The sequence below is a fragment of the Muscardinus avellanarius genome, assembly GCF_963383645.1.
Source record: "Muscardinus avellanarius genome assembly, chromosome: 3".
NCBI classification, from domain to species: Eukaryota; Metazoa; Chordata; class Mammalia; order Rodentia; family Gliridae; genus Muscardinus; species Muscardinus avellanarius.
The window spans coordinates 101,687,701-101,705,153 of NC_137788.1; the positions used below are offsets into that span (position 1 = coordinate 101,687,701).

The window sequence follows — 17,453 nt, forward strand, 5'->3', positions numbered from 1 at the left end:
ATCCTCAGCCCTTTGTTTTATTCTTTAATTTTGAAACAGGGTCTCATTAGATTGTAGAAGGCCTCACTAAGTAGCTTAGGCTGGCCTCGAACCTGTGATCTTCCTATCTCAGCCTCCCAAATACTAGGATTATAGGTGTGTACCACCACACCCAACTCTATCCTTTTATTTTGAAACAGAATTTCCCTAAATTGCTGAGGCTGGCCTCTAATTTGCAGTCCTTCTGTCTCAGCCTCCCAAGTGCTGAGATTGCAAGTGTGTGCCCCTGTAAGGCCCAGTTACTTTTCTTAATGGCAAATGATATTGTTAGTTTTGTGTATACTTTCCAGAGCTAGTTTATGTACATTTAAGCAACATAGATAATTCCTCCTTTTTTATTCATTTTATACACATCATCCTGCCTTTATTCTTTAATAGTAGATTATGATTAGAGATCATTGTATAGATCATTATGTGAAGCATTTCTTCTTTTTTGTTTTTTTGCAGTACTGGGGATGAAACTCAGGGGCAATGTACCTCCGAATTACACCCCCAGCCCTATTTTTTAGTCTTTTTTTATTTTAAAAACAGAGTCTTGCCAGGCGTGGTGGTGCACGCTTGTAATTCCAGCATTTGGGAGGCTGAGATGGGAGGATTGCGGCTCATGGACAGCCTCAGCTACTTAATGAAGCCCTCTGCAACTCAGTGAGACCCTGTTTCAAAATAAAGAATGAAAAATTGGGCAGGGGGTGTAGCTTGGAGGTCACATGCCTCTGGGTTCCATCCCCAGACCCGCAAAAACAAAAATCAAAAAACAAAACAAAACAAACAAACAAAAAAAAACAGAGTCTCACTGAGTTGCAAAGTAGCTGAGGCTGTCCGTGAAGCACAATCCTTTGGTCTTAGCCTCCTGAATGCGGGAATTACATGTGTGCACCACAATGCCCGGCTCACCATTTCTTCATTTTTAAAATATACTTTTAATAAAAATAAAAAATATATTTTTATTTTTATTATAATCACACATCATAATGAAGTTTGGAGTGCTCTGGACATATATGCATACCACACCTGGTGAGCTGTCCCCCATCCCACGCGACTCCTCCTCTTCCCCACACATCATACTGAGGTTGGCATTGATAATTTCGTGCATGTACGTGGAGTCAGTTGAAGTGTCTCCTTCCTCAACTCTCCTTCCCACTTCCCTCCCCTAGACCCCTCCATCGCTCTACTGGGATTTCTCTGTCTGGAGTCCATTGTGTTTCCACAGCTGCTGGAAGGGGCTGCATTTGTACAGATTGTCTTCAGTGGGTTCAGCCAGTCTGTTATTGATGGTTGTTTGGGTTGTGTTTAGACTTTTTGAGCTTAGATTTGCTCATTTGTAAAACGGGTGATAACAATCCTACCTCACAGAATCGCCCTGAAGGATTTAAGAGCATGCACGTGAAGTACTTGGGTCAGGAGCTCAAAAAGTGGGAGCTGGCATTATCACTGCTTCCACGTCACAGCTCCTTAGTCATCCTCTAAGACCCCCCCCCCTTTAGGTCTTAGGGGCTCCTTTCCTCCACCGGCTCCCCCTTCCTGCTCCCAGGTCCTCCGGGAGCACCGATCACAATCACTTCCTACAGTGCCTTTGGGCTCCAAGCTGCCTGGGGAGGCAGTGTCCATCCTAGCCACCCTGTGTCCTGGAGGGCATGGTATGGAGGAGCGGCTGGGGCTGGGTGCGGGGAGCTCCTGCCCGAGCCCAGCAGGGCATGCGCTTCTCTTCACAGGATGAGTGAGAGGGCCCTGCGGACCTGGAGCCCGGGCGGCTGGCTGCTGGCTCTGTGCCTGGCCTGGCTGTGGACCCGCCTGGCCTCAGCTTCCTTTCAGCCTCCTACTGCCACAGGTTTGAAGAGATGGCCGGGACTGGGAAAGAGGGTTTTCAGGATACCCACAGAGTGCTAGACAAGTCCCCACTCCATTCCACATAGCAGACAGATCACCAAGACAGAGTAAAACCCATAGCTTGCAGGGTTCTATCTCCTTCTCTCTTCATCACCCAGGCAACTGCCCTCTTCTTCTATTCTGGTCCAAGAAGGCCTGGGCAGACCCATGGCTGTCCATCCCTTGCAGGCCAGAGGCGTTCTGTGTAGAGAGAGGCCCTTGCACGGGGGCTTATGTCTAGCCTTCTGGCCTAATTCTGGGGTTTTCCTTCTGGGATGGCTAAAGCCTGTGTAAGCGGATGATCCTCCCCACGCATTGTAAGCCCCAGGGCCCTTGCCCTCACCCTGAGAAGGTAGAGAGGTGGGGGCCGGTGTGGGACTCCAGCTTTCTTCTGCCTGCGGGCCACACTGGGACAAAGGGTGATGAGTGTGGCCTCACTGAGAAGGAACAGGGAGATCTCATTGCTTGCGCCTCCCAGGGTTGTTGGGATGGAACCAGGGCTTGTGCTGGCTTGCTAGGCACGAACTATACCATTGCCCCAGAAGTATACCCTTCCCTCAAGCAGGGAGGAGGGGCTGGAGGAGCCGCAGGGTGGGGAGGAGGGGAGCGGGGCTGGGGACCTGGTGGGGGCTGGGTGCCTGATCTTGTGTGGCTCGCCTCACCAGTCCTGGTAAAGCAGGGCACCTGCGAGGTGATCGCTGCTCACCGCTGCTGCAACCGGAACCGCATCGAGGAGCGCTCCCAGACTGTCAAGTGCTCCTGCCTCTCTGGCCAGGTGGCCGGCACTACGCGGGCAAAGCCCTCCTGCGTGGACGGTGAGTGAGAGGCCAAGGCCCGGGGAGGGGAGGCCCTTACCAGAGAGATAAGGAGGTCTGTTCAGGCCAAGCCATCTGCCAGGGATCCAATTTCATACTCATCTCAGGGCTCTCGTGATCAGAGTCTCAAATGATGGGGCACCCTCTGGGGCTGAGAGGGCAGATGTGACCCTCCCGTGTCATGGATAAGGAAGGCTCTAGTTCTGTGCAGACATCGGACTTAGTCCTCTAGCCTCCCACCGCCCAGTCCACACTCCTGTTCTCATGCTAACGTGGCATCTGTAGAACCATGCCCCTGTGCTCACATACCGGCCAGCGTGTGCGCTCCAGGTCTGTGGAGCCCTGTACATGGCTCACACTGTTCAAGAGCTAAGAATTGTGCCTCTGTGCTGCTGGCTGCTCAGGCCATGTAGCCTGTGTCTGGCCTCCCTCAATGTCTTTGGTGAGATGCAGGCGTCCATGGGAATCAAAGATGGTAGGGTATATTCCGGGCCCTCAGCCCGAGCACGGCCTGGGAAGCCCAGAGTAGGAGAAGACAAGAGAAATGCGGATCTCAGAGGCAGGGGCGTGTGGAAGCATGCACCTCTTTGCAGAGCCCTCTGGGCTGTACCCTGTGCTAGCAGAGAGCTTCAAGCTGCTCTCGCCTCCTGTCTCCCACAGCCTCCATCGTCCTGCAGAAGTGGTGGTGTCAGATGGAGCCCTGCCTGCCGGGGGAGGAGTGTAAGGTGCTTCCAGACCTTTCAGGATGGAGCTGCAGCAGTGGACACAAAGTCAAAACCACCAAGGTATCCCGGTGGATACTTCATTCTACTCCTCTTCTTCCCACTTCACCTGGGTCAGTAAAAAGGGTACCGGAGCCCTGGGGATTCAGGATGGCATTGTTCCAAGGTGAGATCTGTGAGCCATGAGAATACACCCCCAGACAGGCCTCCCAGCTAAGTCCTGACTCAGACTGGAGTTAGGGCTCTGGATCTGAAATCCAGTGTGTCTTTCTGGGAAAATTCTTGATGTTCCATATACGTTGATCTTTTCTTCTTTGACTAGAGTTTTTTCTTTGCCTCCAGAAAATTTCAAGACTATAAAAACAAAGTGAAGCTGGGTGTGGTGGCTGGATGTTTATAATCCCAGTACTTGGGAGGCTGAGACAGGGAAATCGAAGTTTCGCAGCCAGCCTCAGCAACTTAGGGAGGCCCTCTGCAACTTAGTGAGACAACCCCTCAAAATAAATAAAATAGGGCTGGGGGTATAGCTCAGAGGTGGAATGCCCCTGGGCTCAATCCCCAGTACCACACACACCCAAAGGTGAGAGCCAGGCGTAGTGACACACACCTGTAACTTCAGAGGCTTGGGAGGCTGAGGCAGGAAGATCACAAGTTTGAAGTCAGCCCAGGAAACTTAGCAAGACTCTGTCTCATGATAAAATAAAAAGGGCTGGGGATGTTGTGCAGTGGTAGAGCACTTGCCTACCACGTGCAAGGCCCTGGATTCAAATCCCTAGTACTACAAAAACTAAAGAATCCTCAACAACAACGACAAAGTGGAGAAAGAGGGAAATTATCTAGATGATTCAGGTGCCTGAATTAGATATAGTTAAGTGCCTGAATTCCCAGTACAGTAGTCACTCTGCCTACACCTCTGCCACAATCCAGCCCCCGGCCCCCCACCATCCCGTTCCACTCCGATGATTATTAACTGCTACAGTTCATGCCTACCTTCCTCTAGTCAGATGGCTCCATCTGCAGTGGCAGCACCCAAGAGGATTATTATGTTCATGGTTTGCTGCCTGCCCCATGAAACAAGGGGTAATTAAAATTTTATCTAAGTTGTCGGCAGCTCCACGTGTGTCATGGTTAATTAGTTGCATCGCTTTGTCCTCAGCATTTGTGCAGACGGTTGATACCGCAGGGCAAGCCTAGGCACGGCTTCAGCTTTTCCTCCCCACCACCATGTACAGCCAACAGGCAAACAAACAAACAAACAAACAAACAAACAAACAAAAACACTAGAAGCCTGGCTCCAGAGTTTAGAAGAAAGCAACAATTGCCATAGAGCAGAGAGTAAAAGGAGATACAGCAAGAGAAAGATTGGGCGGCCACAAAGTAGAGCATCTTATCTGTAGGCAAGGCAAGTATATTTCTGACTAAAAGAGAGTGAGACCCACCACGGAAGTTGTGCCATTTATCACCACGGTATAGGGTTGAGTATGGAGCCTATAAGGTTGATCACTGTGCTTATGATTTGGGAGTGAACACTGGCGAGGCTTGCCTGGTTTATGTGTGTATGGGCCACCAGGCCACTTTCCCAGCCTGGGCTGCTTTAAGAGGAAGGGATCCACAGCAGTGACCTCTTTGTGAGCTGTGTACCCTGGGGAGTCCTTGGCGAGAATGGATCCATGTAGCCTTCTCCAACCTTCCTCTGTCTCTTGCTCTCCAGGTCACACGATAGCTCTCTTGGGGTCACGGCTTGGACAAGACAGGCTTGGCTGAGCCTCGGACTGAAGAATGGCAGCAAACATGGGGATTCACTTACGTGGACGTGTGTCCCATGCTAAATGCAGCGTCAGTCTTTTCAGGGGCGTTTCAGTTAAGCTGCCCAGCAGATGTGGATGGATATCCTACCAAATATCTAGAGGTCTCTGCACTCCTGGAGACAAAAAAGGCGGCCAAAGCACAATTTCTGCCCTTGAGGAATATCCAATCAAAATGAGAAATCAACAACAGACAATTTATATAGTTTAAAGAGCATGGTATCATGGCTTCTGAGCCACCTGCTGTGGACACAATGGAGTTCAGGGATGAGACTCCAAAGCTCTTCAGCCACTGCCTGGCCACTGGGCACAAAGACGAAAGGTCACGGCCAGCATCTGCCCATCCATCCTTCACAGTAGTCCTGAGTCCCCAGCACACTGCCAACATGTTGAAGGAAACACTCTCTCATAAGCCAGGTCAGCGGTCTCTGGAATGAGACCAGATTGATTTAGGGAAGGAAAGCAAAGGACCAAAGAATTGTCCAGCAAAGCATCTACAGGAACACGGCATGGTTTGAGCTGCTCATTGGGTGTGGACAGCTCCTTTAAATCACCCCATCCAAGCATCTGAGGTTTTCATTTGTTCACTTGTTTTAAAAGAAGAGGAAAAGCCAGGAATGGCGATGCACATCTGTAATCCCAGTTCTTGGGAGGCTGAGAGGAGGATCAGAGATTTGACCAGCTTCAGCAACTTAGTGAGACTTTCAGCCACCTAACGAGACCCTGCTAAAAAAAAAAAGGGCCAGGGGTGTAGCTTGGAGGTAGAATTCCCCTGGATTTAATCCCCCATCCACAAACATGAAAAAAAAAAAAAAAGAAAAAGAGGAAGCTGGGCATGGCGGCACATATCTGATAGCCCAGCTACTTGGGAAGCTGAAGGAAAAGGATCACAACTTTGAGCCTAGCCTGGGCCACATAGGGAGATCCTGCCTCAGAAAAGGGAAAAGGGACTGGAGATAGAGCTCAGTGGTAGAACACTTACCTAGCATGTGCATGGCCCTGAGCTAAATCCCCAGCACTGCAACAACAACAAACAAATACCCAAGGAAACCGAGTCCTGGGGTGACGAAGTGATCTGCTCAAGGTCTCACTGCCTGGACCTCAAATTTCTAGGACTCCAGCCTCCTACTAGTATGGGTGTTGGGATTCCACCCTGGGCCTTCCATGTTAATTTTAGCCCAAGTGCTGGACCCTGCAAGGTACTGGCTGGACAGCCGCAACATTTTTCTCAGGAGATGCTAGTTCAGGGGCTTTGGCCAGGGTCACTGTTCTATCTGAAATAACCCGGGGTTTGGAAATAGTTGGTCTCCACTCTGCCCTTAACCCACAAATTCCAAGCAGGCCTCATGGCATCCCAGAGGTCACTTGGCCCAGTCACAGCTGGGCATGCTGAGAGGCTGCTGTGACCCTTCTCTTTTGGGGTCTTTAGGCTGTAACTCTCTCAGTGGCTCCAGTTCCAGGGCACGCTCCGGGTGGGGTGTCAGAGCCTTGTCCCTTCAAAGGCCTCTGCTGGGGTGGCAGGCTGGAGCCTCTGTGCAGAATTGAGAGTCAGTGCAAGCAGGTTGGAACCCTAGAAGGCTCGGGGGTACAGCCTTAGGGATGGCAGGATGCCAGGGCTTTTAGGAGTGGGGTGTCATCAGAGACTAACCTGGATAATGCTGAATAATGATCCCCAAGAAGACAAAGCAGATGATGGTCTTGGCTGAGCCTTCGTTCCTTCCTCTCTGCCTACCTCCTCATACAGTAAAACTAAGACTGAGAACCACCTGCTCCACCCCCCACAGTGTATTTTTATTTTGTTTTTGTTAACAGGCTGCACAATGACTCCAGCTTCTCACTGTGAAGAGTGAGGTTGCTTGGTACAGTAGTCAAAGAGCTAGGTCAGCGGCTGCTATTGACCCCTTCCAGCCTGGGGAATGGAGGCTGGAGGATGTATTAAGAGGTTTTCTGCAAAGGACCCAGCAGTAAATATTGCAGACCACATAAGTCTCTGTGGCATATTCTTCTTTGTTTTTGTTGTTTTGTTTTATTTGGTTTTTAAAACCTTCGAAGATGCAAAAAAACAGTCTCAGCCCAAGGGCTGTACAAAAACAGACTGGGCCTTTTCCAGAAGGTCGCCAATCCCAGTGAACCTTTGAAGGCTGGCCACGTCTGCAGCTCAGGGCGGCCTCCCCGCCTTCTGGCCGGCCCTCGGTGTGGTGGAAACCGGAGCGCCAGGGCTGGGATGGGTTTTGTTTTTCTGCTAATGCTCCTTGAGAGACGGGTGAGTAAATTATTTAGACTACAAGTAAGACAGCTTTAGCAGAGCCAGACAATAAAAGTGCGTTCTCTCCTCGGAGCCAGGGTGTGGGCCTCTATTCTCTCCACCCTTGAGACTGTCCAGGCAGGAGGGTGAGGGCCACTGGCTGTGAGCTGGGGAGTGAGCCACGGAGTGGGAACGATGCTATGCAAACTCCTCTGAGTTGCCAGCCCCCACCAGCCCCTGCCTCAGCATCCTCCTGGTTCTCCTGCCTCCCAACCTCATCCCTGCTTACAGAGGAGACCTCTTTCAGTGACACAGGCTGGCATTTGCTAACTCATTTTTTTTAACTCCTCAGGACCTCAATTCCTCCTACCTCCTACTCACATATTTGTTTGGTCCTTTATGCGAACAGAAGAGCCCCACATAAGGGAGTCTGATGGAGAAGGGAACGTGTCCCACCTTCTGCCAGAAGCTCCCTAGGGTTCTGTTTCCAAGTAAGCCAGTATTTGGGTGTATTTTTGCAGCTATACAAGAACGTGCAGCCTAGACGTGTAAATCAATTTCCCTGGAGCATAGGGTTCCTGGAGTCATTTATCTCCTTCCCTCTTCCCTGCTTAGTGTGTTGAGATCTCAGGTTCTCTGAGGCTCACTGCTCCTCTCGCTCCTCTCAGCCTTGAAGGCCTTAGGAAGGGCGCTAACTACAGATCGTGGGGCTGGTATCTGTTGGCCGCCTGGCAGTTTCTTTAAGGTCTGTGAGTGACATCCTTATTATTGGCCCCAGACAGTTGCGGAGTTGAGGCTGCAGCTTCCTAAAATCCCAAGCTTACAGCTAAAGTGGAGTTGAAAGGCCAGCTAGCCACCTCCCTCACTTGATAGATGAGGAAAGGGTGGCACAGAGAGGGGAGGTAATTTGCCCAAAGTCACATAGCAGGCGGGGGGCATTCCTGCCCGGTGAGCCACTCAGACGAGTGTTCTTCCCACTCCTGCACATCACGTCTTACCCCAGAAACAGATGAATGGACTAGAAAGAGGACAGGGTGTTAACTAAGATATATGAGAGAGTTTCACCCAACCCTGTGAGTACAAGGGGACAAAAGGAGGAAGAATGGGAAACATTCAGAAAGAGAGACACACAGAAGGGGCAAAAAACGGAGGCAGTGATGTCGCTTGTTCAGAACACCAAAATGCCAGAGCACAGAGCAAAACGGACACCATGTCACAAACAACAGGGGAAGCGGACTGGAGCCCTGTCAGTTTGAACCCTGCACACCTGTGGAGCCAGCCTTGATGGCTTCTGGGTTCTTTATACCCTGCTACAGGCATCTGCAAATTAAGTTCCGTGGGCCACCTTTTCTTGTAAATAAAGTTTTATTAAAACATAAATGTGCTTATTTGCTTATTATTGCCTATGGCTCCTTTTGAGCTACCACAGCAGAGTTGAGGTTTTTTTTTTTTTAATGCAGTACTGGGGATGGAATCCAGGGGCATTCAACCTCCAAGCTACACCCCCAGTCCTATTTTTTATTCTTTATTTAGTAACAGGGTTTCACTGAGTTGCAAAGAGCTTCACTAAGTAGCTGAGGCTGTTCGAAAACCTGGATCTTCCCGTCTCAGCTTCCCAAATGCTGGGATTACAAGTGTGCGCCACCACGCCTGGCTTCAGAGTTGAGTCGTGGTGAAGAGATCACATGACCCACAAAACCTAAATAATCACCTTATCCTTTATGGGAAAAATGTGTCAGTCACTGCCCTAGTGTCTTTACTGAAGCTTTCTCAGTATGTGCACCCTTGCACTCTGGCAGTGGGGACTGTGTTGTATTCCTGCATTTGGGGACTTTTTTAGGTTGACCCTGTGCCTGGGTCCTCTTTAATTAATTCCAGTGCCAATTTTGATATCTGACAACCAATAAAATGGAGACCTCAAGGTGAAGAGGCCGAGGCAAAGACCCGGAGCACGTGCTCCCCTCCCATGCTGTCATTCCCCACACTGGTGTCTGTTTTCCATGTAAGCCAGTATTAGTTCATGTTAGTTACATGAACTTTTGTTTTTAAACTTAGGTAAGATAGCCGCATGTGCACCTATGTGTAAAGATGTAATTGTGCATGCATATGTGCCACTTGTGTTTCTGTCTGTCTGTGCATTTCATTATCTTCACCCCTACAAGAAAGGGCGATTTTTAAAATATCATCGTATAATTGCATATAAGCCAGTTCAGCACAGAGACCGACTAATCAAGGCAGATGGCCTGGCCAGGGTATGCTGGCTGCATACAGCCCGGCACATACCTGCACATTCCTGCTCCACCTGCTGTGGCTGAGATGGGCTGTAGAACAGGGGAAGCTCCTTTCTCTCTTCCAGCAGTGTGAGCAGCTACACTGGTTCCTGAGGACCTTGGGCTTGTGATTTGTCACTGAGTGTGGGTCTGGAGTGGGCAAGGAAAGAGCAGCTTCTGAACCCAGATGGCTGTTAATGTATTTGAAATAGACATGCAGAATGGGCATACAGAGGACCAGGTGACTGCCTTTGAAACCATTCATGAAAGCATAAACTCTCTTTCAGTCAGAGGAAGAAAATCCCAACCTTTGAAACTAGTTGTCCATTTTTGAAAGTTGGACTGACCCACATGCTGGGTGATTGGTAATATACCATCCCTTCTGTTAGTGAATCTACCCTGTGTCAAGGACCATGCCAGACTCTTTATATAGGTAATATATATTGACTGTGTGAACTGAAGGTCTCCATGAAGCCCTAGCTACGGTCAAGAGTCTGTGGATTATTTGCTCTTGGCTGACAAAAATATCACGATTGTGGAGAGATGGAATGTTGCAGATCAAGAGCCAAGTTGTCTTGGGCCGTCTTTAGTTCCTTTTAATAACCTTTTACTATCAGCCTCTATATCTGACCTCGCATTATTGTGACTACTAAATAAATTTTCTTGGAATGTATACTAAGCTTGCTAGAGTTCTGGCTTCCACCAACCTTAAAGCTAAGCATGTGAAAACATATTAATCTTGTTAAAGATTTCCTTGCCTTGTTAAAGATAGCACCTAAATATTTTTATAAATATTTTATCGGTGCATTGTAATCTCACTTCATTAAGTAGTCCACAGTACTTGGTGACCTCCCCCACTTTCTCAGATCCTCCAGCTTTTCTATTCAGACCCTTAGTCCTCCAGTGCCACCAGAAATTACAGCTTTGGCTTGAATATGATTTATTCCCTTCAAAACTCATGTTGTGTCTAGGAGTGATGGTATATGCCTGTAATCCTAGTACTTAGGCGGCTGAGACCAGAGGATCTCAGGTTTGAAGCCGTCTTAACAACTTATCCAGGTTCTTGGCAACTCAGCAAGACCCTATTTCCAATAAAAATAAAACAGGGCTAGGGGTGTAGCTCAGAGGTAGAATGCCCCTGTGCTCAATTCCTAGCACCAAAAACAAAACAAGACAAAAGAACAACAAAACTGACATTGTAATTTGATTTGCCAGTATAGCAGTATTGGGAGGTGGGATCTTAAGAGGTTAAGGATTCATGCGTTTCTCATGAGATGGCTTTGAAGCTGCCTCTCCTGTTTCACCTCTTCTGCACATACTCACTTGCCCTTCTTGTTTAAGGTCCACACCACAACTGAGCAGATGCTGGTGCTGTGTGCTTGGACTCCCAGCCTCCAAAGCAAAACCATCCTATGGCATCTGGTGTGTAGCTATTGACCTCGAAAATGCCTCCTCTTCCTCCTCCTCTTCATTCTCCTCCTCCCCTTCTTCCTCCCCCCTTGCTCCTCTCCTCCCCCCTCATCATAGTCCTCCTCCTCCTCCTCCTCCTCCTCCTCCTCCTCCTCCTCCTCCTCCTCCTCCTCCTTCTCTTCCTTCTTCTTCTTGTACTGGCATTTGAACTCTGGGGCACTCTGCCTCTGAGCTACAACCCTAGCCTTAATTTCTATTTTGAAACAGGGTCTTACTAAATTGTTTAGGGTCTTAATATGTTGCTGAGGCTTGTCTTGAACCTGCAATTTTTTTGTCTCAGCCTCCCAAGGACTAGGGTTATAGGAAGGAACCACCATACCTGGCTACATTTATTCTCTATTTTATTTTATTTTTGTGGTGTTAAGTATGGAATCCAGGAGCATTCTGCCTTTGAGCTAAACTCCAAGCGCTAGTTTATTATTTTATTTGTAAACAAGGTCTCACTAAGTTGCAGAAAGCCTCACTAAGTTGCCAAGGCTGTCCTTGAACCTGTGATTCTCCTGCCTCAGCCTCCCAAGTGCTGGGATTGCAGGCATGTGTCAGCATGCTGGCTTACATTTATTCTTTAAACCCATTAGGAAAGATCATTAAACACAACCACTCTCAACTGGTAGGGCCAGAAATATACTTTTATTCTCCTTTTAAGGACTCTACTACAGGGATGAGATCATGCTATTGTACAGGTAAATCGGAAGAAGCAGGAACCCAAGATGCTTTGGTGGGAAAAAGCCCCATTTTCCAAGATGGTGGGAAATAAGTCCAATAGAAACTCAAGAGTTTGCCAACATGGTAAAATGTCTTGGGGCCCAGTGGTCTGAGGCACTTTAAAATATCACTTCTAAGTTGAAAGACAAGTGGCTACCTCTGGCTCTCTACTAATAAGAAAGAGGTACCGTGCTCAGTGAGCGCTTTGCTTTTATTTATTTATTTATTTATTTTGCGGGTCTGGGAATGGAACCCTGTGGCATTCGACCTCCAAGGTACACCCCAGCCCTATTTTTTATTGTTTATTTTGAAACAGGGTCTCACTGAGTTGCAGAGGGCCTCACTAAATAGCTGAGGCTGTCCATGAACCGCGATCCTCCGGTCTCAGCCTCCTGAATGCTGGGATTACAAGCATGCACCACCATGTCCAGCTGGCTCTTTGCATTTTGAAAGTAACATATATACTTTATTTGGGCATGTTGCTTTAACGTATTAGATAACTCAAATATCTGATAGCTCTGAATAGCTCTGAAAAGGAGAACAAGAGAACTCTCTGTAATAGGTATGTGCTGTTGTGCAAACTTATCTGCCCCTGGGACCATCCAAACTGTCAGTTCCAATGGCGCTTCAAGTGTCTGGCATCGTATTGGAGCCACACAGTACTGAATCTTTGGCAGCCTCTAAAGATGAATCACAAAGCAAACCTTTGAGATTTTGAATCAAACTGTGACATTCTCTTCAGATAACTACTTTCTTTCTTTTTTCTCTTTTTCCCCTTCTCCTTCCCCTTCCCCTTCTCCTTCTTCTTCTTCTTTTCAGGACTGGAAATTGAACCTAGGGGCATTCTACCTCTGAGCTACACCCTCAGCCCTATTTTTTATTCTGTATTACTAAGTAGTTGAGGCTGGCTATAAACCTGCGACCCTCCTGTCTCGGCTTCCCAAGTACTGGGATTACAAGTGTGAGCCACCACGCCTGGCTACCAACTTTCCTTTTGAGATATTGCTTCTGGCCTTTTGGGGGCCGTAATAGAGAGTGAATGGTTGACGCTGGATCATCAAGTTACCATGTGACTTGAGCTGCCTATCATGAGCAGGATATTATTTGGCTGCCAAACCAAAAAGATGGGCATTCACAGGAGTATTCTATCATTAAGGAGTCATAGTGTAAATATCAAGGAGTTGAATGGGAATGGTTCTTTCCATTGTTACTCCTAGTGATCTGCTTAGGGAATTTTTTTGCATTCTGGCACCACAACTCTCTGGATTCTGCAGTTTTAGGAGAAAATTTAAATGCCAAGGCTAATGATATATAAGTAAAATGTGTAATATAGCTATCTTTCTGTAATTATATTTTTTGTTAAAGGAAAAGAAATTATGGATTGAATACTAGAGACTGGAGATAAAATTATCAGCTAGGACCACATGACTGGTTCTAGAAATGAGGACTGTAGTAGTAAAAAAAGATTTCATTACATTAATATAAATATTATACTACAGTATATTCATAATAATGTTTTATTATAATATAATCTGATATGTTAATGTAAATATTAAAAATGTTTTCTTACCATTCATGAACATGACCAGGGCCATTCATTACCTGAAAACAACCAGAAAAATATCCAGAAGCTTCCTGAGATTTTATCTAGAACCACAAAAATGACCGTACACATTGGGGACAAAGAAGAAGGTGTGATAAAGGATAAAATTGTTTCCTGCTTGAGTCCTACCAAGTCATTGGAATTCAGCAAACAGATTATACATACCTTGAATCGTTTCACCCCCCACAAGAACCTATGAGGTAAGTGTTATTAACACTGGTTTACAGATGCAGATGCTCAGAGAGGAAAAAAAGCCTGTGGGGTTTCAAGATGTATCACACTGTGGGAGTCCAGGACGAGGAAATGCATGTGGAAAGTGAGAAGGGGGGACAGACTCTTTTTTTTTTTATGCAAGTTGTCTCATTTAATCCTTAGCATAATTCCATAACTCATCTCATTTTGCAGACAAGCATCTAAGACTCAGAGGTTCTCTGAATCTAAGTAATTCCTGCCCTTTGGCTTCTAGAAATTTTGGGGTATTTCATTCTGACATATCTAGTCTTCTCTCTTTCTTCTCTCTCTCTTCTCTCTTCTCTCTTCTCTTTCTCTCTTCTCTCCTCTCTCTTCTCTCTCTTCTCTCTTATCTCCTCTCTCTTCTCTCTTCTCTCTCTTCTCTCTTATCTCCTCTCTCTTCTCTCTTCTCTCTCTCTCTCTCTCCTTGTGGTGCTGGGGATTGAATCCAGGGGCATTCTACCTCTGAGCTACACACCTAGCCCTATTTTCCTTTATTTTTATACAGGGTCTCGTTAAGTTTCTGAGGGCCTCGCTAAAGTTGCTGAGGCTGGTGGTGAACCTGTGATCCTCCTGTCTCAGCTTCCCAAGTATTGGGATTACAGGCATACGCTACCACACCAGATTTAACTTCTTATGCACATGGATTCCCAGACCAAGCTTGGTGGCTCCAGCCACAGCCTGGGCAGAGCTGGAGGGAGCACATGATGGAGCATCTCCTCTGATGTTTGTCCACATGATGGAGAGGCAGATGTTGAAAGGGTGGCCCTCTTGGACTTGCAAGGCCTGTCCGGGACCCTCAGAGCCCCTGGAACTGAGGACCAAAGAGCAGGAACAGTGTGAGCAACTGCCACCCCCAACCCACACAGTCCCTAAGATCTGTCCCAGAATGGAGCCAAAGCTAACCACAGCCTGCGACTCTCCCTGAGACTGATGCCTGGGACAATCTTCAAGGCTGGAGGGTAGAGGTTCACTCTGTGGCTCCCACCTCAGGAGGGCTCACCTTGCCCTCCAGGCCCTGCAGACACCCCATGGATGTGGCCTGTCACCATCCAGGGCATGCTAAATCGCTTGCTTTTAGTTGCTGATTGTTAAAGATTAAGCTGCTGGTAAGCTGATTGCACATCAATAATCTTTCCAGAAAAGAATCTTTTAATTAAGTTACATAGAAGCAATTGGTTGCAATCCTAGATGTTAATTAGAAGATGTCAGAGGGGGAGAGGTGGCCCACTCGACCTGGGAAGGCGCAGATGGGGCGTGGAGGGCTGGGAGTGGAGGGATGTGTGTAAGATTTGGGGAGGGAGGTTGTTTCTGGGCCAAGGCGTGGGGGGATGCTCTCCCAGGACAGCTTCCACCCTTCCCACCACGGCCCCTCACTCGGGTTGGACGGTTACTCCCCGGATTCTTCTTCCTCTGCTTTGCTCAGAAGCAGGCCAGGCCTCTACCCTTTCCCTCTGATCAGTCCAGCGGCACCGAGGCAGGACTGTTGGGTGCGGATGGGCTGGGGAAGAGTCTGGCCCTCAGAGACCAGAGCCTGCAGGAGATCTGGGGGTGGGTGACATTTGGAGGGGACAATCTCTGGGTTGCCATCGGTCCTCGGTGGGCCGTGGTGGGCGGGGAGCAGGGAGGGGGCGCTGAAGGGAGGCTTGGCTGAGGGGCAGCGTCTCCAGATCGCAGCGGCAGGAGAACTCCACAGCAGCAGAGGAGGCTGCTCCAGCGCAGACCTGCGGGACAGGTCTGGTGGGTGGGCGCTAGTCTCCCCAGTTCCCCTACAGCGGAGGCTTCACCTGGAGCCTTAGGGTGCTGCGGCCGGCCAGGATCCTGCCTGCTCCTGGGCCCAGTGGCCCGCGGGGGACAGGGACATCGCTCCCTCCCCCAGCCAGGTCGACCCAGGAGCCCCGCGAGGCTGGTGCCTCTGGGACCCAAGGGTGGGTCCTCACGAGTGGGCGCACAGTTCATGATCTCTGCGTCCATCCCGCTCGCGTGCCCTCGAGGAGGCGTCGGGGTCTGCAGCCTTGGGACCCGCAGGAGCCCCTCAGGGCCCCTCAGGGCCGACTGGCCTGGGGTCCCCGGGGTAGAGGTCCATGCCGGCTGTCTGTTCTCCAGCTGCTCCCGTGACCCAGCTGGCTCTACCTCCGCCTGCGCCAACTCAATCAGGGCTGAAGGTGTTACCCTGAGGTCCCTCTCAGTGGCGGCCGTGGACCCCGATGATAAAATGGAGAGATTCAAAGACGTAGATGCCGTGTGTACGAGTATAAGACCAGTGGAAAGCCGTACCAAGCACTCCCAAGTGTGTGCATATGTGCACACGTGTTTGTGTGTTGGTGCTGGGGATTGAACTGAGGGGCGTTCTACTTCGCCGCTACACCCCCAGCACCTTTTATTTTTTGTTTGAAACAAGGTCTTGCTAAGTTGCTGAGGGTGTAAGTTGCTAAGGCTGGCCTTGAACCCGCGATTGTCTTTTGTTTCAGCCTTCCAAGCACTGGGTTTATAGGCAGGGACCACCAGCCTGGCCCATGCCTTCTCTCTCTCTCTCTCTCTCTCTCTCTCTCTCTCTCTCTCTCTCTCTCTCTCTCTCTCTCTCTCTTCCCAATCAAACTTTATTGAAGTACAGTTTACATATATCCACTTAAGTGGATTTTTAGGTGAGTTCTAACACATTTATACACCACCGTAACGATCAAGATCATGGACCACTTTCTTCCCCTCCAAAGTTACCTGTACTCCTAATCCAGAAAAAAAAAAAAAAAGTCACCTCAGGCCGCGCCCACCTCCGCCTTCCTTTCCCCACCCCAGCTCCCACACCTGGGCTCTTTCTGACACTACAGATGATGTGTTTGTGTTCTGTGCTTGACTTCTTTTACTTAGCTTAGTGTTGTCCAGATCATCTATATTGTTGGAAGCACCATTAATTTACTCCTGTTTATGGCTAATACTGTGCTGCCTGGTTGTGTAACAATTTGCTTACACTTCCTATTGTCCTTAGAGGTTTGGACTCTTTCCTAGTTTGGGCTATTTAAATTAAGCTGTTATGAATATTTGATCAAGCCTGTGTGAGCACATAGCTTCATTTTCCTGGATACATACTTAGAAATGGAATTGCTGGGCTCTATCTGAAGATACACTTTCAATTTCATGACACCTCACCCTGTTTTCCTGAAGTGGTTGGAGCCGTGGTCCTCCAGTAGTGTATGAACACTTCAGTTCTCTCTGTGCTCACCAACACTTGGCATTGCCAATCCTTTTAACTTCAGTTATTCTAGTACGTGTCCCGTGACATCTTATTATATTTAAACCTTTCATTGCTATAACAACTAGTTATGTTGTGTATCTTTTAATGTGCTCATGTTTATAATTTGTATTCCCCCCATTTTTTTGGTGGTACTGGGGTTCCTGGAAGCCCTTCTACCTCCAGGCTACACTCCCAGACCTATTTTATATTTTTGAAACAGGGTCTCTTACGCCAGCGCGGCTGGCTTCGAACCTGCGCGATCCTCCTGTCTCCGCCTCCCAAGCGCAGGGATTACAAGCGTGCGCCACCACGCCCGGCCTTGTATGCCCCTTTTCAGTGCAATATTGGTCCAAATATTTTTTCTGTTTTTTCTTGGTGGTGCTGGGGATTGAACCCAGGGATACTGAGCTACACTCTCAGCCCGTTTTATTTTTTATTTTGCAACAGCTG

General features: G+C 48.5%; 1 protein-coding gene across 1 annotated transcript; it reads left to right on the plus strand.

The window, feature by feature from the left end:
• Positions 1-1,752: 1,752 nt before the first annotated feature.
• Positions 1,753-5,165, plus strand: TAFA3 (TAFA chemokine like family member 3; the record flags this gene model as incomplete). The annotated part of the gene is made up of 4 exons (XM_080691502.1): positions 1,753-1,867; positions 2,571-2,720; positions 3,381-3,568; positions 5,154-5,165. The coding sequence occupies 4 exons, from the start codon at positions 1,753-1,755 to the stop codon at positions 5,163-5,165; spliced, it is 465 nt and encodes a 154-aa protein (XP_080547628.1).
• Between the last annotated feature and the right edge of the window lie 12,288 nt (positions 5,166-17,453).